This window comes from Haematobia irritans, chromosome 2 (assembly GCF_050003625.1).
Source record: "Haematobia irritans isolate KBUSLIRL chromosome 2, ASM5000362v1, whole genome shotgun sequence".
NCBI classification, from domain to species: domain Eukaryota; kingdom Metazoa; phylum Arthropoda; class Insecta; order Diptera; family Muscidae; genus Haematobia; species Haematobia irritans.
Window position 1 is genome coordinate 81,467,489 of NC_134398.1, and position 22,973 is coordinate 81,490,461.

Here is a 22,973-nt window from a genome sequence, read left to right on the forward strand (position 1 = left end):
GTGTTCTTGGATTTCCAATCGTTCATTGTAAAAGTAACGTCTTTTGTTTTACTTATTGTTATAATTGTAGTAATATGACCATAATCACTTATGCCTGCACGACATCTACCAGATAGTAGAATGCACTAGATCATTAGCCAAGACATTGAGCATAAGCCTAAAAGTATGTGTGCCATATAACCTGTACAATAACGCCCGATAGAATGTTCTAGATAGCCAAGACAATGAACATAAGCCGATAAATATGTGCGTACCAGATAGTAGTAGATTAATCTAGAAGGTTGTAGACCAATTAGCGAGAACATTCGAAATCGTCATATATCGGTATATAAACCCCTAGCGGAGAGAGCTGTCAAGTCAGTCGTAAGCTAAAGTTTATAAAGTACACATCGTAGAGCAAATAAGTGAAAAGAACTGTGTTGTAATTATCGGGTTATTAAACACGCCTCAATATAAAAACGTAACAATACGATAATTTATATCGATCCATTTAAGGGCATCTTATACGGTCGGATAAACCCTGGGACACAACACGTTGCGGCGACAAATCCGATTGTATAAGGTCGTGTTCGGCTGTCGCGGGGACGTGTTGGCATAAAATCAAAACAACTTTGATTTTTTCTGGTTGGGTGGTACAAATCATTGAGTGTAAGGGGATGTTCGACAAACATTATCAAAGACAAATTTATTTTTACATTAAAAACAGGCATTTCTGCAATGAAATTAATGATGGATCGCCAATTCTGGTTGAAAATTAAAGAAATATATAAATCTAAACCAGTATTGTGGCAAAAACGTGGAAAATATCCACTTCCAATCAATGGGAAACCAGGCGACAAGTATTTTAAATTCATCAAGTAATTTGTAATATATTAAATGTGGATTACTTCAGGAATCATTGTTTTGACACATATACCAGGATTTTTTTATTATTTTCTTCCATTTTTTCAGTAAAAAATGGTTTCACCCATAAATCTTCGTACAACTTCATTGTTTGTTTATGCTTCTTCTTATTTTTTCATGTTGTCATCACATTTGTTCGTGCATTGTAAGGGCAAAACTTGAACGAACACACAACAAATAGACGAACCTCTGTCGGAGTGTTTATCCGACCGTCTAAGGTCCGCTTTACGGTACCCCCACAATAGAACTAAAAATTAGTGGTATTAAAATGAGATTTAGTTATATTACCCGGATTCGACTCCGGAGCCGAGGCTGATGAAAAATGCTGGAGCCAATTTTGCTCGACTCCACAGCCCTGGTGTGGACTATAGCGAAAACTACTCGGATTCGACTCCGGAGCCGAGGCTGATGAAAAATGCTGGAGCCAATTTTGCTCGACTCCACAGCCCTGGTGTGGACTATAGCGAAAACTAATGTATTACTAAAAGTTGAATTTCGACTTAGAGGTATTTTAAGACCACAACAGACACTCATTTGGTCCCCATGAAGACCGATTTTACTTCTTTAGAAAATACAATAGATTTTGGAACTTTTATGCGATTTTTTGTAGTGTTGCTTTGCACCCATAATTTGTCCATCGGTCCATATTTCTATAGAGTTTAATCCTCATACACCACTTCTTGAGCACATTCGAATATAGTGGTTAAAATATAGTAAAAAAAAATATAAAAAATGACCCAAGACCTAAAAGGCGAAATTTTCATTCGATTTTCTTCAACGCTTATTGGTGTGTCGTGGAAATACGCTGGGTTTTGGCGTGGAAGCCAAACATAGTACCCACCAGAGAACGGCACGAGTAACAGAATTTTTCAATCGCACTCGTCCAGTGACTCGTTTTATGTTGATCAAAGACAATACACTTTAGAAGATGGGAAATTGGCTTGCATCATACCAAATGTTGCATTGACGACGCTAGGTCCATACAAGTTTGTAATTTTTTTTATTTGCATTTTTTTTAATGAAAAACTTAATTTTTTAAATTGAACAATGTTTGGTCCGACCATCGGACCAAATTTAAAATTCTTTTGGACCAATTTTGGTCCGATCGGACCAAACTCTATTGTGTTTGATTTGCACAAAATCGTTCGTTCGTAAAAACTGCTAAAACAGCAGTATTTTGTTTGCTGAAAAACGGCAGACAGCGTTTGCTATTAACAGCAGTATTTTTTATGAGTGTGTTGTCTTTTTCATCTAGAATTGATTAAGATTTAACAGGAATATATTTGTTTCCATTTATAATTTTGATTGTTTAAGAAAAAGTAATGCGAAAATAAAGTGATTTTCAAGTTTGTTTACAACACGCGAACACTACCTTAAATTAGAAGATTTGTCATCGCACGTGTTGTGAGCCCCGCCCCAATAAACACAAGCATTGGAGAAATGCTTATATTCAATACGCTTTTAAAAATTTTTCCAAAGAATTAGATTAGAATTCAATTTGAGAAATTGTTGAGAAAATCGCGTTCTCAACAAAAAACAGACATTACCCTCAACAGTACAGTTCAACAGGTTAGCAACAATTTCTCAACATATTACCAACAACTTTTCAAATTAAATGTCATTTGAATGCTTCAAACCTATTGGAAAATTTGTTGAAAGCAAGCAATGTGCAAGGCCATTTAATTTAATGTTGAAGATGGGATTCACTATCAAATTGATATGGCGTTATCTATGAAAATGCTCATCCTTATATTTGCTGGGGCATGTTAAAATAGTTAGTTGACTCCAATAAAATCAATCCAAATATCAACCACTACTACTTGAGAAATGCTAGCTTTGAATTAATTTGTAGTTAACTGCAATGCATATTTAAAGGTAGTTTCAAACTATCAGGTGATTTCAATATTTTTTTCATTTGAGTAAAACCATTTAGCTACGCATAGGCGTAGCTAAATGGGGCTTTTAGGGTTTGTCATCTCCCCCCACCAAATATATATATTTACCAAAAATATATATATTTATATTTTTCAAACCATGATCATAACATATACCATTGAATTAAATATTCTGGTTTCTTCCCATCTAAACTATTTTTTTCTCACTTTTTGAGGTACATATCTTCATAATGAACAAACATTGTAGCCTTTACCCCTTATGAGAATGTTGCTAGCTACGCCCATGTTTAATTGACAATTGTGACAAATAAAAATAAAAGTTCAAAATAAAATTATTTTATACCATAAATTTTGAAAAATCAGTTTGTGTACACAAATTTTAAACCAGCTAATCGCGTTTTAAAAATTATTAATATATGTTCCAAATATTCCTCAAATAAATTGTTTATTATTTACAGACCTTTTAAAACTTTTACGCACAATGATTGTAATAAACCTGTTATTTTCATTAGAGGTGCGTACCAGCTTACGAAATTAAACGCTACCGAAAATTTCGTTAGCATAAATAGCAATGCATTTCTTATGGGAATGAAATTTTTCGCTAGAGGTGCATACCGGCCTTATGCCAGAAATGTATCGAAATAACAATTATTTTTGTGAACAGTAACGCATTTCCTCATATTTCGAATAGGGCTGTCATTCGGCATCGATTTTTATAAATCCTGGGATTCGCGATTTTAAAATATAGAATCCCGATATCTCGGGATTTAGGATTGTAAAATAGTTTAAGTAATAATAATCTACAGTGCCAAAAAATTATTGAACATTAAACCAATTTAGTTTAATTCAATTTACGGCCATTTTAATGTAGCTCCGTTAGGCTTTAACTGCCAGTTAACAGAAAGAAAAATTAAAATATCTTTGTTGCGGTTAACTTTAACTGAAACATTTTCAGCAGTTAAGTTTCTAACTGACATGTGGAATATATACGCAAGATGACAGATGTTTTCATATCACGGTTTAAAAGTTCGTTAGCTAACGTAGCACTAACAAAGCTTCATGAAAATGGGGGTTATTAATAAAAGAACAAGAGTAAATTAAAAAGAAATTTCAAATTGCTATAGTTCTTAACGAACAACTAGTCCAACTCAACAAGAAAAGAAAAACAAAAAATGATGACAAAAAAGCAATTTCATATCACTATCTTATTCAGCGAAACAATTTAAGGATTTAGATTAGATTATATATATTTTCGTATACTTCCCTGCCAGCATTTTTTGAATTTGACCGCGCTTCTGAGAATCCCCACCACGTCGAAAACAGTTGTATAGGATATCCAAAACTCCTCGCAAAAGTGCCGTCACTATTGAGAAGGTGCCTTTTTAGATAAATTTATATCGACGCCAATAAGAGCCCCATCAAACTATCATAAAAAGTGCATTTAAAGTTAGTTGTAAAAGAATCATTGTGGTCAAGTAAAACACGATTGTCTGGGTGTTTATTAATTTGATTAAACATTTATAAATTCTTATAAATATAACATTTTTCCGAATATCACATCACATTTAACAAAAATTTTTCATTAATAAAAGAATGATATTGAGTTACAAGTTACATATTGCATATTATCAGCCGGTGTGTTTATTCTTGATGGAGGCAGCGTATCTGGGAAAATATCTGAAAAACTATCACTTTACTCCATTTGGAAATTCGCAAATTGTTCACCAATATACCTTCCATATTTTTAAGCGTAATAATTTTGTTTTCAGTACTTCATTTTCGTTTTTATTTAAATAAATTATAAAAAGCTAGTTGCGCTTGGTGTTTCACAAAATATAAAATGGCTTTGTAACAATAGTGATGGCAATATAGTTTCATTTACTTTTTTATTTTTTGATACGCATCACAGTTGGCGATTGTTGTAGTGTCATTTACGAATCTATGGTAGCGGTGAGGATGAAATGGAACTTTGAAATGCTGGCAGAGATTGTGTTAATCCTTTTGTACTTCATGGTTTTAAGTAACTTCTTAAAAATATCAAGATATTACAATTTTTATCAGATAAACGCGATCTTGTCATAATGTCGACTTGTGCTTTTTATGGTATACCTCATGTATAAATACTTACTCGAGGTGTACCATAAACGTTTACAAATGTTTATTAACCCAATTTGTCGCGTATTACATCTAATAGGCCATACACATTTACTAAAAGTAGATTTGAAATCCCTTTTTTATAAAGCAAATGACATTTCAAATCTGGGTAAAGTGGATTTTGGAAGTGTAATGTGAATGAGGTATAAGGGCCGTTTGTACTGAATGAAGGCTCCAATTTATTAATAAATAATGCATAAAAGCCACAAATTTAACGAATTTGAATTAGTTTTTTCGGGATCCCGTAAAATCCCGGGATTCAATAAAATAAAAAATCTCGGTATTCGGGATTAATCCCGCCGCGAAAATGCGAGATTTCGGGACGGGATTTATCCCGGGTGACAGCTCTAATTTCGTAGCACTGGATACCCTAAGCAGTCACGGATACCCTAAGCAGTCACGGACTAAAAGAAAACAGAGTACTCGTTTATCCAGGACATCTCCAAAAAATATGCAACACTGTCATCAGCTGTTTAAAAACAATCACAGAAAACAAGTGAAATCTTAAATTTTTAATGTATGAAATGCTCAAATAGTTATAAATATGTACTGCTGAGATTATTCATGACACTGTATCACTTTGAATTTCATGATATTCGATAAATTAGTCACAATAAACTGCTATTGTGAATCTAAAAAGCGTCACTTTATCAAAATGCAATCTGGTAACACCGACTCGACTTGCACTGATGAGATGTTCTGGATAGAACACCAGTGCAACGAGTGTTAAAAGAAAACAAGTGTTAAAAGAAAACAGCCCTACCCAATAAACACAAACGTTTGAAAAATGCTAAATTTCAACAATTTTTCAAACATTTTTCCAAAGGATTAGGGTAATATTCAAGTTGAGAAATTGTTGAGAAAATCGCGTTCTCCACAAAAAACAGACATTACCCTCAACAGTGAAATTCAACACATTAGCAATAATATCTCAAGTATTATCCTCAAATTGAAATGCATCGCTACTCAATAATTTGTCAAACAATTTTCGATGCGAGTCAAATTCAAAATTAACATCGTTGCAAAAACTTTTCAAACTAAATTTGTATGAATGATATCCCCACTTCAAATTGAAAGTCAAAGCCAAAATTCTATGAATTTTGTATAATTTATTCCTTTTCATCAAAATAAAATATATAATAATACACTACACTACATAATACACTACAATACCAATTGATAAATAATAATTTTATTAAACATATCAACAAATAAGAACAAAAACAAACAACAAACCTTTAAATATCTTAAACATTATTAGTAAAGACTTTTGCATTGATAATTCGATTTCCTTCCATTTGGTTCCTTCCTTTTATTAACATGCGGGCAATTTGGAATTAGGAACGTACTGGACCGCGTGTTAGAATCGATTTCCAGCAGAAGGAATTCACAAAATATCGATTTTAAACTGATAATAGCATATGAATTAAACTGGCGATGTGATGCACATTTTCATCCAGAAGTTGTTGATTTCAACAATTTGTTGTTTTTAACAATTTTAATTGGTTGCACTTGTAACGTTTCTGGAAACTTTTTCTTGTCGATAAGCCACTCATTTTTCATTGGTCAGCTTCTTATTGTTTGCAAGAATGTAGCATCCAAAGATTTTAGTTTTCTGCAAAGAGATTTAAATTTAGTGACTTCTTTAAAGTGTTGATTTATTTTTCATATTGACGTACCAATTATTATAAACTATTTGAAGCAGTTCCAGTTAATTGTCCACCATTTTTTCATTGGTCAGCTTTTTAATGTTTTCAAGAACGTAGAATCCATGATTTTAGTTTTCTGCAAAGAGATATACTTTTAGTGACTTCCTTAAAGTTTTATTTCATTTTTTATTTTCACTTACCTATTTTTATAAACTATTTGGTTATTTGCTTAAATTTTCAATTTTTTTTTTTATTTCTTGCAATTGACCACGAACTTCGTTGCACAAATAAGTATTGAAAACCACATGGTTTTTTCGTTGCATTTTAGGGTAGTGTTTTGTCAAAGTTGTTTCATATTATCTTCAACACCTTTTCGAAGATTTCGTCAAAATTTTGGAAAATTGGAAGTAATTCGCAAACAATTTGAAGATGTATTGAAGATGAGCTATTTCAAGTTAAGTTGAATTTATGTTGAAAATTATATTTACCCTCAAACTGAAAAGTTGTTGCATTTGAAAAACGCTCATCCTGTGTTTATTGGGTATTGATACATTTCCATGTTTTCTCTATTTTAAATTTTCCTCTTGTTGAACAATGTGTTTTTAAATCAATATGGCGGCTGTCATTTTTCTTGTTGCAATACTAAAACTACGTTACTAAATAAGTCTTGGTTAACTGAATGTACGACAGGGATGTTTTGCTGAATAGTACTTTTTCACTTAAAAATAATACCTTTTCGATACTTTTTAAAAAATTGCATTTTCCATCCCTGGTTCGTCCACTACATGTTACAAAACAAATTTTCCGATGTTCCATTAAATTGAAAATAGTTGAGAGAATATACATCATGATTAAACTAAGCCGGGGATTGGGAAGTATATTCACACGGATTGCATTCAATCATACTGGTGCCAGTTCGCATTTATCTCAATCGATTCACACAGCACGTGCCCTATATTGCGAAAATCACAAGCAAGCTGAAGTAGACGCAGCATTACCGGTGGAAGAAAATCCAGAAGAAAAACGTGAACTTACTGAACAAGACATAAAGTTAGCAAGAAAAGATCGTACCAAAGTAATTCCTGTGGAGACATCCATACGTTATTTGTCCAGCTCTTCATATAAACAAACGTACGGAGAACACCTGGTGTGGGAACAGTACCGACGTAATCATAAGGGTCCTTTCCCACCCCGCAAAACTCGGAAGACCTGCATTCGCCAAGGATTAATTAGCACAGGAAATCCCTGTCCAATTTGTAGAGACGAATACTTGGTGCTGGACCATCGTAATATCGAACTTTTAAAGCAATTTATATCGCCGCAAACAGGCCAAGTGTTGAGTTACACAAAAACAGGGCTGTGTCAGAAAAAGCACTTGCAACTATTAGTTGCCGTAGAGCGAGCTTGGGATTATGGTCTGTTGACCTTTGATGTGCCTTACCGTGAATTTGATTATAGCGAATACGCCCAGAAAACACAAGCATAGTAAAAAAACAAAAGAATTAATATAAAAACGAAGTCGATCTATCAATGGAGAAAAAGTCGGGCGAAGAATTCAAAAGTCAGCAGTACACATTTGTGATTGTAGGTGGTGGTATTGCTGGTGTCACATGTGCCGAAACTGTTGCAATTTCTTGTCCTGAGGAAACAATCTTATTACTAACGGAATCAAATATTGTGAAGACAGTTACAAATCTGGAACCTGTAGCACGTTATCTGCATAAATTCGACGTACTAGAAAGAACACTGGCGGCTACCTCTGCAGGAAGTTCCGCACAAATGTTCTTAGCACCTACTATAAAAACTCGGGTTGACCGCCTAAAACACATTGAGGCGAAAGAAAAGTACATTTTGACCGAAGAAGGCCAGAAAATACACTATCAGTATTTGTGCTTATGTACCGGCGGTAGACCACGTCTAATAGAGGAAAACAATTCTCATGTACTTGGCATACGAGATACAGATTCGGTGATTGAATTGCAAAATCGATTGGTAAACTCGAACAGTATTGTGTTGGTTGGTAATGGTGGAATTGCTAGTGAATTGGCCTATGAACTTAAAGGCGTTGATGTTCATTGGGTAGTTAAGGACAATCATATTGCCTCAACATTTATTGATCCAGGGGCAGCATTCTTTTTTCAACAAGTTGATAAAATTCGGCAATCGACTACAGAACCTAATGCAGAGAAACCAAAAGGTGTAGTAAAACGCTTGCGCTACGATGAAATCGAATCATCCGTTAGCAAGAATAAAAAAGGTGCTGCCTTAGGCCCAGATTGGCACAAAAATTATGAATTCAGGGGAGCAAATTCTAGTGTAAATTCTCCAATAATTCACTTTAAATCGGTCATCAAGAGCATGCAAGAATTCTTTGACGATACCCAAAACAAGAACCTAATGAAAGTCGAACTTAGCACTGGGGAAGTATTGATTTGCGACTTCCTTGTCTCTGCCACAGGTGTAAATCCACGTCTAGACTATAGCTGCGATCCACCTCTTGATCTTTCTGACATTGATCATGGCATTAAAGTGGACGAAATGATGAAAACCTCTAATGAATATGTTTATTCAGCGGGTGATGTGTGTACTGCGTCATGGAATGAAGCTAAACATTGGTTTCAAATGCGTTTGTGGACTCAGGCTAGACAAATGGGATCAATGGCGGGAAGAAGTATGGCTGCTGATTTTCTCAATGAAATCGTGTATCAAGATTTTTGCTTCGAGCTCTTTGGACATGTAACCCAATTATTCGGCATGTCCGTTATTCTTTTGGGCCGTTTTAATGCTCAAGGTTTGGGTAACGATTATGAAATTCTTTTAAGATCAACTCCCGGACATGAATACATCAAATTTATCATCCAAGATGGCAAGTTGCGTGGCGCTATTCTTATTGGCAATACAGATCTGGCAGAAACGTGTGAAAACTTAATTCTCAACGGCATTGACCTAACGCCGTTTGGCGATGATATTCTAAATCCCGACATCGACATAGAAGATTACTTCGACTAAAATTAAAATCTATTTAAAAAATTCTTGTTGATTTTATTTTTGCTTTTTACATAGGCTGGGATCCTGGTAAGTTTCAGCAAACAATGGGTTGAAGAGCCCGCTAAACATATTTGTTATCCTTTTAAAGGCGACAGTAGAACATTGTACGACCGCATAAATTCTAATGTTTAAACTCACACAACGCACAAAGAAGTGAAACTCTTTCAAGACCCATATCTCAAGATACAAGGTCTTCCTCATGCATCATTTATGTGGTTAGAATCTGAAGAACAAACTGCGTAAAACATCGATTTTGATAAATTTGTATCCCTTCTTAAGTTCTCTTATGAAGAATGAATATTTTATTTCCCGCTTTTCATTTCAACGGCTAATGACTCATATTTAGACCATAACGTTCTGAATAAAACATTAGAATTACAAGTTAAGGTTATTCGTAAATTATTTTAAGAAATTATATGATAATTTCGCGCTATACCGGTCGAATTTTGAATTATCGACTGTGTACTTTTTTATTTTCTAACAATCGACTCGTCTAAATTTGGAAAAAAATTAGAAAGTCGACTTTTCTACATTTTGAAAAGGTCGACGTTTGACTTTGTGTTGAATGGTTCAGTAAGACCATGTATGTTACATACCCAGTAGAATTTTGTTCTTACATCTTCAGCAACATAAATTGCTCATATATTCTATATACCGTCTAATGTGTATTTTATATATTTATCCAGACTGAAAAAAAAGTTTAATCTAATCACGGCATTCGATATCGAATTCATAATCGTATCGAAAAAATTGTCGATACGATTAAAAGTTTGGATCACGGGATTCGATCGAAATTTGATGCAATTTCTTAAGCGTTGCCAACAGCAAAAAACGAAGCAGAACAAAATGAAATAACAAAATTAAGTTAGCGTCGCAAAATAGAATGTAGAAAAAAAACATGTTTTTGGAGGTTTCAAAGTAAATTGTATTGCATTATGTCTTATGGACCCATACATTCCTCCGAATTCCTTCCTAATTGGAGGATGAGATGAGTATAGAATAATTTGGCGACAAATAAGGAATAAAAGTGCACATTGTTATTGGTGTAAGTACATGGGTTTGAAATGGTGTGCACTGTTAGAAAGTCACCTTTTGCAGGCTCAATGGACGATTTCGGCTGACGAAGGAGGCGATCAATGGAAAATAATTTTTTGGTGGCATGTCAACGTCAATTCTATCACATTACAATTGTCTGCAGTCTTACAATTTTTTGCGAGTGGAAGCCTTCATAATTCACTATTCTTACAAGGTGGTCCAGAAGCGTTATGTTGTCACGGAATGGTACGGTATTTGGTTGATCACAATCTCTTGGATATCGATCTAGATCTAGTACCCTTTATATATGGTTATTTGCCAAGTTAGGATGCTCGCTCCCGAACTCGACTATGACCAATTTTTGATTAACTTTTATTGGAGTTCCATTAGTCCTAAATATTCAAAATATTTTCATTTTATGTAAATTTACTACAAATTAGCAACAATTCGAACTAAAACTAATATATTTACTATTAATATATGGCGAAAACAATGTAAAAAACAAGTGAAAATGTTTTACGATTGCAATTTACCAATCGAAAAAATTGTCGATCCAAAAAACTCGATATCGACTCCCGTGATCCGAAAAATTTAGATTTCGATCAAAAGTTCTCGATATCGAATGCCGTGATTAGCCCCCTGATTTGACAACGACATGTGAAAAACAAACTTATTATACCCTGTACCACAGTAGTGGTGAAGGGTATAATTACCCAACATAGGCCCACAATTTGTTATTCGAAACTAACTGCCTGTTCATGAAACACAAAATCGACTCGAGACGAATCGTTCGTCTAGATTGAAACTAAAATAACTTTAGTTGCTAGAAAATTCTGAAATTGGTCATGAACTCATTTTTATGATTTACTGTCGAACACCGAAAAAATTGGGATTCCACATTTTGTAGTTAAATTTTATTTTGTACTGAATGGAAAAAATCTATACACCAACTTCAAAATCATTTTCAAAACTACTACTTCATACAATAAAATATAGAACAGCACATAACACTTCCAAATGGTACTTCAAGACTTTCCCTTGTTATCTGATGTTAGAGTTTTGTAATCCAAGTTGAGAGCAAAGATCTGCCAATCTAGTTTGTTGCAAAGGCTTCGTCATCAAATCAGCTAATTGCTCTTCCGTAGATATTTGCTGAACTTTCAGTTCCTTTTCAGAGACTTTTTCGCGAATAAAGAAATGCTTCAAACACGTTAGTTCTGTATATAAACGTTTGAGCCAAATAACTTCCTTAGCAGCTTCAGAGGCAGCAACTATCTCGGCTTCAGTTGTGGAAGTTGTAACCATTGCTTGTTGTTGGCTTTTCCAAGATACCACACCGTTACCATACATAGCTACAACTCCTGTTGTGGATCTTCCAGTTTTGAGACATCCTCCAAAATCCGCATCAATAAAGCATTGTAATTCTCCTTTTATTTGCCTTTTGTATTGAATGCAGTAGCTTGCAGTGCCAGAAATATATCGAAAAAATATTATGTTTATGCGAGTTATATCTTCCTTTGATGGGGTTTCCAAACATCTTGATCAATCATAGGCGTTGATACCGGTCTTCACTTAGAAAAATTAAATTTTTCTAAAATTTTTCTGGCATATGCTTGTTGGCCGATTTCTATACCCTCTTCATTACATTTGATTTCCAATCCCAAAAAGTAACTCGCTTCCTTTGTTGTTATCTTGAATTCCTTTTTTAATTGTTCCAGAATAATTTTGATGTCATGAAGATTTGTTGCAGCTACAAGACCGCCATCTACATACAGAGTTAGTATTGTTGTGTTTCCTTTAGTGTCCTTTGTGTAGATGCATGGATCAGCTTCGCTTATTTTAAGAACAAGCTTTTGCAAATAGCTGCCAATTTTTTGATTCCAACAACGTGGTGCTTGTTTTAATCCATATAAGCTCCTTTTCAATCTGCATACTCTCCCTGTACCGTCTTCAAAACCTTCAGGTTGTTTCATGAAAATTGTTTCTTCTAGATTTCCATAAAGAAACGCCGTTGACACATCGAACTGCGCTATGTTAAATGCATGCATTGAACTGCAGCTATACTTAAAATTGCCCCAAATTGCTTCCATTCTTGCGACTGGACTGAATGTTTCTTCGTAATCAATACCTTTAGACTGTTTGTAACCTTTTATGACAAGTCTGGCCTGGAATTTGTCCAGAGTTCCATCAGGATTTGACTTAACTTTAAACACCCGTTTTGGGGGAAGCGCTTTGAATCCTTTTGGCTATTTGACTAATTCCCACGTATCATTTTCTTTTAGAGATTCCTTTTCTCTTTGCATAGCTTCAATCCATTGTACCTTTTCGGAGCTTTTCTTTACATCTTCATACGATAATGGAGTCTTTATATTTTTGACGAAATCTTGAGCTTCCAACACAAAATTGTCAAATTTTTTATTTTTCAAGTTTGAGCGGTCTCTTAAGCTATATTTGCTCTGTGTATTTGAATTTTCATTTGTTTCAAATACGTGAAAATCACCGTTATCACATTCTTCAAAGTCATCTACACTGGGTATGATTTCTTGTTCAGTTTCCTGTGGCATATTCTCTTCGCTATATTCTTCTTCTGAATATGCTTCCCGTGCTTTTTCGTAATTTTTGGAAAATAATTTCACTTTATTATCTTCTTGGGAAATTGTGTCCTCTATGATGTCAGAATTGTCTTGACAACTTATTATCTCTTCACAAAAGCGAACATCTCTTGACAATACTATCCCAGTCAGAAAAAAACCATCGGAAAAGCGTTGTGAACGGTTGATACACGATGGGAAAAAGCGTTGTTACAACCCCAAAATGATAACATCATTCCACGGTGTATTGATTGTATTTAACAACGTTTTCAAAGCGTCATGAAAACAATATTTTATACGCTTTTCCGATGGTTTAACGAACGCTTTGAAAACCCCAAAATGATAACATCGTTATACGGTGTATCGATGGTTTTTACAATCATTAAAAAGCACTGAAAAACAAAATTGCATACGTCTTTCCAATTGTTTCTAGAAGATTTTGTCAAAATTTTATTTGTATAGAAAATTTTGCCAAAATGTTATTTCTATAGAAAATATTGTCAAAATGTTATTTCTGCCCGCCTTGCATACACAGGGTCTTGGGTTCCAAACCAGATTCGACCAAACACCAAAATGTTTTTTTTTCAGTGTTGGATAATCCCAACTCGGTAATGCTGGTGACATTTCTGAGTGTTTCAAAACTTCTCTAAGTGGTTTCACTGCAATGTGTAACGCCGTTCGGACTCCGCTATAAAAAGGAGGTCCCTTGTCGTTGAGCCTAACATAGAATTGAGCAGCACTCAGTGATAAGAGAGAAGTTCCCCACTGTGGTAACACAATGGACTGAATAGTCTAAGTGAGCCTGATACATCGGGCTGCCACCTAAGATAACCTAACCTAGAATTAGATTGAATCGATTTTGCAATGTCCGTCTCCCTGTCTCACACTGGTGTATTTGGAACACGGTTGCCACAATTGGTAGAATTCTAGCAAAAATGGTAAATTTTTGACTGCTTGATAGACTTGTAGGATTGGTAGATTTTGCAAAATATTCCTCTCCAACTAAGAAGGGTTTTAGACGATGCAATAATTGCATGCAATAATTGCACGCAATTCTTGTTTGTAGGCAAACGGGGTAGAAAAAATTTCATGTTTTCCGTTCCTCTTGCAATTTTTTGACATTTCTGAAACTTGAAATTTCAAGCGATTGCATGAAAAATTTCAACGTATAAATGCTGAAGTTTTTAAGAAGCAACTTTAAAAGAGAATACAAAAACTTGCACGCAACCAATTGCATCGTCTAAAACCCCTCTAAGAGGTAATTTATAAATAGAAATAAAATTTTCCATAGAAATAAAATGTTGACAAAATTGTCTATAGAAATGAAATCTTGACAAAATTTTCTATTGAAATAAAATTTGGACAAAATTTTCTATAGAGATAGGATTTTGACAAAATTTTTGTGAAAAAAAGTAGTTATGTCTAACAAAATTTCTTCAATTAGTCGATAAATAAGTACTTATATTTGGGTTTTGCCGTGATGTCAGCGTTTAGTTTAGTTAAAACTTTCTACAATTGCCTCATTTGTAAAATTAACCAAAATTGTTGTTCCTAGTTGTTTCACTGTTAATGTACATATTCACTTTATATGATAAAGGAACATTATCCTATTATAAATCAATTCATATCAACAATAATACATCCATTACTCATTAAAAACCATTGGACATTGATGGAACATGCATTTTCAACGACAATTTTATGGAAAATTTACTATTTAAAAACCGTCAATTAATTTGTTTAGCAAGCGTTGTTTCAACGTTGGCTTCCAACGCTGTTACAACGCTCAATATTTATAACCATCGTAAATTTCTGACTGGGATGCTGTGATTCTCCTTCATATAAATTCGGTATCTTTCTTCTGTGTCATATCCAATTAAAAATCCCTTTTTGGCTTTGGAGTCCATTTTCTTCCTTTTCTGTTTTGGGACATGTACATAACATAACAAACACTTCCAATTATTCTTAAATGTGAAATTCTTGGTTTTCTACCAAACCATAGTTCATGTGGGCTCTTGCCATCAATATCTATCTTGCGTGTACGATTTTAAACCTCATACACATTACACTTTCAAAATCCACTTTAACTAGATTTCAACTGTCATTTGCCTTATAAAAAAAGGATTTCAAATCCACTTTTAGTAGATTTCGAGCCTAATGTGAATGAGCTATAAAATGTATATAGATGTACGCACCAGTTCGGCCCATATAGCATCCGGAAACTGAATACTTTTGTTTGAATACTTGAATGTTCGAGCTAGAGGTGTGCGCGTGACTGAAATTTCACTCACACTCACGCACATTCACGAAGCAAAATATTTATTCACGCACGATACGTGTGGTAACCAATCCCACTCACGCACATTCACGAAATGAAAACCAGTACTCACGCACGGCCACGCACGAACTATTTTTAAAAACTCACGTTCACGCACGATTCACGACAATTGACGTGATTCACGACAAATTCAGGAGACTCACGATATTTTCCAAAGGAAATCAGCAAAGGTAACAAAATTCAAAAATAGAATACAGTTCGAGAGCTAAATAAATTTCAGGTTACATACGGGTGTGAATTAAATCTTGATTATTTTCGTGAGCGTGATTTTGCAGGAATTTTATTCACGCACATTCACGAACCGATTTTATTTCTCACGCACGACATATTTATTTTAGTCCCATTCATGCATATTCACGAGAGTGCTTTGGATTTTGTTAACGACTCACGTGATTCACGCCTGAATCACGCGAGTCACGAGAATTTCGTGTCAAGCGCACACCTCTAGTTCGAGCCATCTCAATTATTGTTCTGTTTTCTCTATCGCTTGGGCCATTTTGCTCTGGTGTATAGGGTGCAGTTAACCTTTGTATAACACCATATTCTTTCAATATTGTCAAACTCTCCTCCATTGTCAATTAAAAATTCTTTAATTGAGTCCTTGGTTCATTGACTAAACACAGGACTTCCTTTAAAGCATCCTTGATTTTTCTTTCAGAAAATAGCCAAAACAATACTTAGTATACGTGTCTTTAAACACAACTAAATATATGAACTTGTTAAATGAAGGCATCAGCTGACATTAATTCACCTGGGCTTCTTGATTTCATCCTTGTTCCAAATGGTAAACGATATGATTTTCCATAAATACAGGGCTCACAAACGTTTTGGTCCATTTTCACTTCAATACCAAGTTCAGTCTTAAGTTTCTTTTGAATGTGACGTTTATCCTGGTGTCCCCAACGTTCATGATGCAATTGTAAAGTTTTATCGGATTCTACGTAATTGATTTCCTTTGGTTTTGTTGGAAATATAGACTCTATGTAGGCCTTGTATAGAGATCCTCCTACCTCCCTGTGTTCCAATAATAAAACTTCATTATCAACAATCAGTTTACATTCTGTAGATGTCGACTTGAACTCGCTGTTCTTTCTTTTATCATGCGCAGCTAAAACAGAAAATAAATTTCTCGACATGCTTGGGACGTACCAAACATCAATCAAGCTAATTATACGATATTTGTTATTTACTTTGGATTTTATCTGTATAGTACCTTTTCCAATTACGTCCAATAATTCTTTCTCAGCTGCTTTGATTTTACATGATTCGTTAAATTTTTCAAAAGTTTTCAACAGATTTATATTATTCGTAACATGACGAGTTGCGCCATTGTCTATCCACCAGTTATTTGAAAAATCTTTAATCGTATTAACTTCATCGCAAAATATTGGTAGAATCTGATGTGTTTCTTTCTTAACATCCGCATTTTTGTCTATATTAGGCTTAACATCACTTATCCATTTTCGGCATTCACGCAGCCAATGTCCTTTTTTCTTGCAATAATTACAAACATTATCTTTTTTGACTTGATTGTTTCTGTAATTCTGACCTCTTTTATTATTTAACGTCAATGTCTCACCATTCTTCGCAACATCAGCACTATTGAAATTTCTTTCATACATACAGGTCTGTGCTGACATTTCTTCAAATTTCTTTTCTTCATTTTTCGTCAAAAGCATCCAATTTGATTTGAATGTGTCATATTGACTTGGCAAAATTTGAAGAAGTTTACATACGAATAAAACTTCAGACAATTGAATTTCATTCCTTCCTTTAAGTCCATTATTCAACTCTATCCACAAGCTTTTTAATTTTGCAATATGCAAACTAACATCGTCATTTGCATTCCAAGTAAACGAGAAGAAATCGATACACATTTTGAACAATTGATCTGGCTTCAAACTGGATCTTCAATGATTCCCAAGCCACAGCAGCAGTTTCCTTGTCCATTATCTTTTGGTACACATCGTCACTTACCGCGCTTGCAATCATCGATTTTGCACCACTATTTGCTTTTCTGTATAGGTCTGACAATTCCTTGAACTTCTTCCACGAACATGCAGAACCTAAAACAGCTTTTGACATACTCTCATGGAAAAAGTCTGCCAAATTTTGTTTTAAAAATGGTACCCAATGTACATTTAAGGGCAAAAAATAGTTTTTTTTTGTATATTACTATACAATAATATCATTAAAAGTTGCTAAAAGCGATCAGCAAAAAGAAGATATGTTTTTACAGTGTTACTATAGCCCCATGTTTAACTTTTTTTGCTTGTTTCAGCAAAACTAGATCTTGGTTTAGGGTAAACGAAATTAAGAAAGCAGACATTGCTATTTCAGCAATTAGTGACTATTTTACCTTTTTCAGCAGATTTTTGCTATGTTGGCAGACTTATCTGGGTGCAGAACTTGCATGGTAAAATTATGGAAAATGTTACTTTAATTTTAGCCATACTTATTATTTTTTACGAATTATGGAATCAATGAACAAAGATGATGAATTTGTAAAACAAGTGGAAACATTCGAGCTAAGTGGATATTTGTGGTCGAGGCAAAGACGATGTTTTGCAAAAAAAGACAAAATTCGTCCGAAGACGATTATTTTAAAAGAAATAATAATTAAATAAGTTTCGAGTGTTTACCGTTAATATAAAAATGTGTTTTTTAAAAAACGTTAACAAAAAATAATTCTGTTCATGATATTTTAAGACCTTCAGTATTTAATTGAATTAATTCACATCCTAATTTCAATACCGAAATTTTCTTTAGAAAAAAAGTACGTGTTTTCCACGAAAAGTTGTTATATATGTTTATAGATTTCGTGTACAATCGAATCAAAAGCAAAAGTTGTAAATAAGGTATTTGCCTATTGTAATACAACTTTTTGATATAAATAATATCTTTAACAAAAACACTTGATTTTACTAGTTTAGAATGTATTACTACTAACTATGTATTACTACTAAATTGTCCTCCACATAACTGAATCTTCGAAACGAACGGCAATGAGTTAAAATTTATAAAAAGAATCTCATCCAACACCGGAATCATTTTCAACATTCAACAAATTAAAAGAAAAAGTTTAAACACATGGAATACAAACTTGTAATGCACTATAGTGGCGTTTAGTTTCACCCACTCTTAAAGGGCTATATATTAAATTTTTATCATTCAATTGGAAAAACTTATCATTACATAATAAATTTTACATTCAATGGAAAAAACTGCCGCAAAGGACTATTTCGATTTTTGTCATTTAATTTTGGCTTCGCTTCCTGAAAACAAATGCACATAGCTTTTTTAGTTTGTTCTAAATGTATAGAACCAATATTATAAACTCACCGACGTATTTAATTTCGTCGAAGGCTTTCCGTGCCTTCTTTAGTTCCTCGTTCATGGTCAACAAGTCCTTGACACGAGCATATTTTCTGGGATCTTTACGCACCAGGAATATTATATCTTCAACTTGTACTCTACCAGTGCGACCAATTTCCATGGCACGGTGGGTCATTTCCGTAATAAATTCAATAACCAGATCTTCTAGCAGGTCCACACTCTCGGTATAGGGATTCTTATCGTCACCAAAGCCATACATCATGCACCGCAACTCTTTACTAAATAAACGTTTGCGTCCAGCATTTGTTGGCACAAGTTCCTCACCATCTTCCTCATCGAACTAGAAATGTTTTAAAAAGAATATGGTGGAGTGCATTAAACTGACCATAGAAGAGAACTAGAAGTCGAAGATGAGTACACAATCATAGGAAAAGATTGTACCCTACTCTAAGCATTCAAATCAAAAAAATGGCAGCAACAAAAATGTTCATTATTACTGGAAGATTTGCATCGCAATCTAAGTTATGAATGTATTCTAATTTTGCAACCGTACGACCTTTCCATAGCTCTCAATAAACTGAGTAATCGAATAAATTGTAATCAAACAAAAAAAGTAAAAAATTATACTTACATCGGGGTTTTCAAAAGGCTCATCATTATTCGCTGCCATTTTTATCACTATAAAATTGTAAATAAACAAAACCTTAGTGAACAGGGATGTGAATCATAGACCAATTAAATATGACATCTCAAGTTAATTCACAGCGCTGTAGTTTGTCTGCACACCGTAGAGGTCTCTTTTACGTCTGCAATTGAGAGATTTTTTAATTTGGCTTTAATTTGTTTTCTTGATGAAACATCAAATATTGGAAAAACATGTAAAATTCTATACTTTCCACACCTTTTTTGTAATGCAAATTGACTGATATGTACGGTTATTCTCGTTTTCCAAAAATAAATTGAGTCACTTGACTGCGCAATTGAGTGGAATGACTGCGCACTGCAAATAAATAAAACCATGGTGAATTCACTTGATATGTCTTTAACTTCATTGGTCTATGATTGCAAATAAACAAAACCATAATGAATTATCAAAGTGTCTCTATATTTTCTTGGTCTACGCTTAAATTAGCAATAGCATCAGGGCTGTTTTCTTTTAGCACTGGATACCCTAAGCCGTGAAGGACTAAAAGAAAACAGAGTACTCGTTTATGCAGGACATCTCCAAACATATGCAACACTAGCCCTGCCAGCATTTCAAAGTTCCATTTCATCCTCATCGCTACCACAGACTCGTAAATGTCACCACAACCATCGCGAACTGTGATGGGGAAGCATTTCAAAAAGTACGAAATGTACATGAAAGTATTTTGCCATCACTACTGTTAGAAGAGTCATTTTATTTTTTTGTGAAACGCCAAGCGCAACCAGCTTGTTATATTTTATTTAAATAAAAACGGAAATAAAGTTCTGAAAACATAGATATTACGCTTAAAATTGTGAAAGGTATATGGTGAACAATTTTCGACTTTCCAAATAGAATAAAGTGATCGTTTTTCAAATATTTTTCCAGGCACGCTGTCTCCATCGAAAATAAACAAACTGGCTGATAGACGCTGCAATATGTAACTTGCTACTTAAAACTCAACATCATTCTTTTATTAATAAACCGAAAAATGTTATATCCCTGCCAACATTTTTTGAATTTGGGGGCGCTTCTGAGAATCCCCAGTACGTCGAAAACAATAATATACGATATCAAAAACTCGTCGGAAAAGCGCCGTCACTATTGAGAAGTTGTACCACGCCAAGTTACTACAAAAAGGTTTCGCATGAGTGCAATTATTAGGTGCCTTTATAGATCAATTTAGAACGACGCCAATAAGAGACCCTCCAAACAATCAGAAAAAGCACATTTTAAGATAGTGGTAAAAGAATCATTGTGGTCGAGTAAAACACGTTTGTTTAGATATTTATTAATTTGATTAATCATTTACAAATTCTTAAAAATATAACATTTATACCACTATCACATCACATTTAACATAATTTTTTGCATTAATGATGATGTAGAGTTACAAGTAGCGAGTTACATGTTGCAGCGTCTATCAGCCAGTGTTTTTATTCGATGGAGGCAGCGTGTCTGTAAAATATTTGAAAAACAATCACTTTATTCCATTTGGAAAATCAAAAATTGTTCACCAATATACCTTTCACAATTTTAAGCGTAAAATCTATGTTTTCAGAACTTTATTTTCGTTTTTATTTAAATAAAATATAACAAGCTGGTTGCGCTTGGCGTTTCACAAAAAATAAAATGGCTTTTGTAAAAGTAGTGATGGCAAAATACATGTATGAAGTACATTTTGTACTTTATGATATGCTGCCCCCCATCACAGTAGGATGGTTGTAGTGACATTTACGAGTCTGTGGTAGCGATGAAGATGAAATGGAACTTTGAAATGCTGGCAGGGATTTATAAGAAATTATAAATGTTTAATCAAATCAATAAACATCTACACAATCGTGTTTTACTTGACCACAATGATTTTTCTACAATTACCTTAAAATGCACTTTTTCTGATAGTTTGCAGGGGTTCTTATTGGCGTCCTTCGAAATTGATCTAAATAGGCACCTAATAATTGCACTGATGAGAAACTTTGTCGTAGTAACTTGGCGTGGTACTACTTCTCAATAGTGACGGCGCTTTTCCGACGAGTTTTTGATGTCGTATCCCAATAAACACAGGATGGGCGTTTTTCAAATGCAACAACTTTTCAGTTTGAGGGTAAATATAATTTTCAACATAAATTCAACTTGACTTGAAATAGCTCATCTTCAATATATCTTCAAATTGTTTGCGAATTACTTCCAATTTGCCAAAATGTTGACGAAATCTTTGAAAAGGTGTTGAAGATAATATGAGAAAATTTTGACAAACCACTACCCTAAAATGCAACGAAAAAACCGTGTGGTTTTCAATACTTATTTGTGCAACGAAGTTCGTGGTCAATTGCAAGAAATAAAAAAATGGAAAATTTTAGACAAATAACCAAATAGTTTATAAAAATAGGTAAGTGAAAATAAAAAATGAAATAAAACTTTAAGGAAGTCACTAAATGTATATCTGTTTGCAGAAAACTAAAATTATGGATTCTACGTTCTTGAAAATATTAAAAAGCTGACCGATGAAAAAATGGTGGACAATTAACTGGAACTGCTTCAAATAGTTTATAATAATTGGTACGTCAATATGAAAAATTAAATCAACACTTTAGAGAAGTCACTAAATTTAAATCTCTTTGCAGAAAACTAACATCTTTGGATGCTACATTCTTGCAAACATTAAGAAGCTGACCAATGAAAAATGAGTGGCTTATCGACAAGAAAAAGTTTCCACAAACATTACAAGTGCAACATATTAAAATTGTTAAAAATAACAAATTGTTGAAATCAACAACTTCTGGATGAAAATGTGCATCACATCGTCAGTTTAATTCATATGCTATTATCAGTTTAAAATCGATATTTTGTGAATTCCTTCTGCTGGAAATCAATTCTAACACGCGGTCCAGTACGTTCCTAATTCCAAATTGCCTGCATGTTAATAAAAGGAAGGAACCAAAAGGAAGGAAATCGAATTATCAATGCAAAAGTGTTTACTAATAATGTTTAAGATATTTAAAGTTTTGTTGTTTGTTTTTTTTTGTTCTTATTTGTTGATATGTTTAATAAGATTATTATTTATCAATTAGTATTGTAGTGTATTATGTAGTATAGTGTATTATTATATATTTTATTTTGATGAAAATGAATAAATTATACAAAATTCATAGAATTTTGGCTTTGACTTTCAATTTGAAGTGGGGATATCATTCATACAAATTTAGGTTGAAAAGTATTTGCAACGATGTTAATTTTGAATTTGACTCCCATCGAAAATTGTTTGACAAATTATTGAGTAGCGATGCATTTCAGTTTGAGGATAACACTTGAGATATTATTGCTAATGTGTTGAATTTC

At 33.7% G+C, this 22,973-nt stretch overlaps 4 protein-coding genes and 2 long non-coding RNA genes across 6 annotated transcripts in view; 3 read left to right on the plus strand and 3 right to left on the minus strand.

The window, feature by feature from the left end:
• The window catches only part of Kua (Plasmanylethanolamine desaturase Kua), a 108,533-nt gene extending 101,339 nt beyond the window's left edge, over window positions 1–7,194 (minus strand). The window contains exon 1 of the mRNA XM_075295407.1: window positions 7,090–7,194. Within this exon, the coding sequence (XP_075151522.1) occupies window positions 7,090–7,128 (39 nt within the window). The 5' untranslated portion in view covers window positions 7,129–7,194. The remainder of the gene's footprint in view (window positions 1–7,089) is intronic.
• Window positions 1–22,788, plus strand: part of LOC142225611 (uncharacterized) — a 318,712-nt gene extending 295,924 nt beyond the window's left edge. The window contains exons 2-6 of the long non-coding RNA XR_012719340.1: window positions 20,194–20,455; window positions 20,523–21,738; window positions 21,858–22,023; window positions 22,088–22,193; window positions 22,259–22,788. This is a non-coding gene — a long non-coding RNA (uncharacterized LOC142225611). The remainder of the gene's footprint in view (window positions 1–20,193; window positions 20,456–20,522; window positions 21,739–21,857; window positions 22,024–22,087; window positions 22,194–22,258) is intronic.
• LOC142225606 (uncharacterized) lies at window positions 6,042–7,083 on the minus strand. The gene is made up of 3 exons (XR_012719338.1): window positions 6,802–7,083; window positions 6,632–6,737; window positions 6,042–6,567 (listed from the first exon to the last, which is right to left on the minus strand). It is a non-coding gene; the product is annotated as an uncharacterized LOC142225606 (long non-coding RNA).
• mRpS18B (mitochondrial ribosomal protein S18B) lies at window positions 7,350–8,100 on the plus strand. Its single transcript, XM_075295412.1, has one exon. It carries the CDS (start codon window positions 7,449–7,451, stop codon window positions 8,085–8,087), a length of 639 nt encoding a protein of 212 aa, XP_075151527.1. The 5' UTR covers window positions 7,350–7,448; the 3' UTR covers window positions 8,088–8,100.
• Pyroxd1 (pyridine nucleotide-disulfide oxidoreductase domain 1) lies at window positions 8,132–9,633 on the plus strand. The gene has a single exon (XM_075295405.1). It carries the CDS (start codon window positions 8,132–8,134, stop codon window positions 9,608–9,610), a length of 1,479 nt encoding a protein of 492 aa, XP_075151520.1. The 3' UTR covers window positions 9,611–9,633.
• Taf13 (TATA-box binding protein associated factor 13) lies at window positions 18,738–19,755 on the minus strand. The gene is made up of 3 exons (XM_075295415.1): window positions 19,581–19,755; window positions 18,956–19,289; window positions 18,738–18,888 (listed from the first exon to the last, which is right to left on the minus strand). Exons 1-3 carry the CDS (start codon window positions 19,617–19,619, stop codon window positions 18,866–18,868), a joined length of 396 nt encoding a protein of 131 aa, XP_075151530.1. The 5' UTR covers window positions 19,620–19,755; the 3' UTR covers window positions 18,738–18,865.
• Window positions 22,789–22,973: the final 185 nt, after the last annotated feature.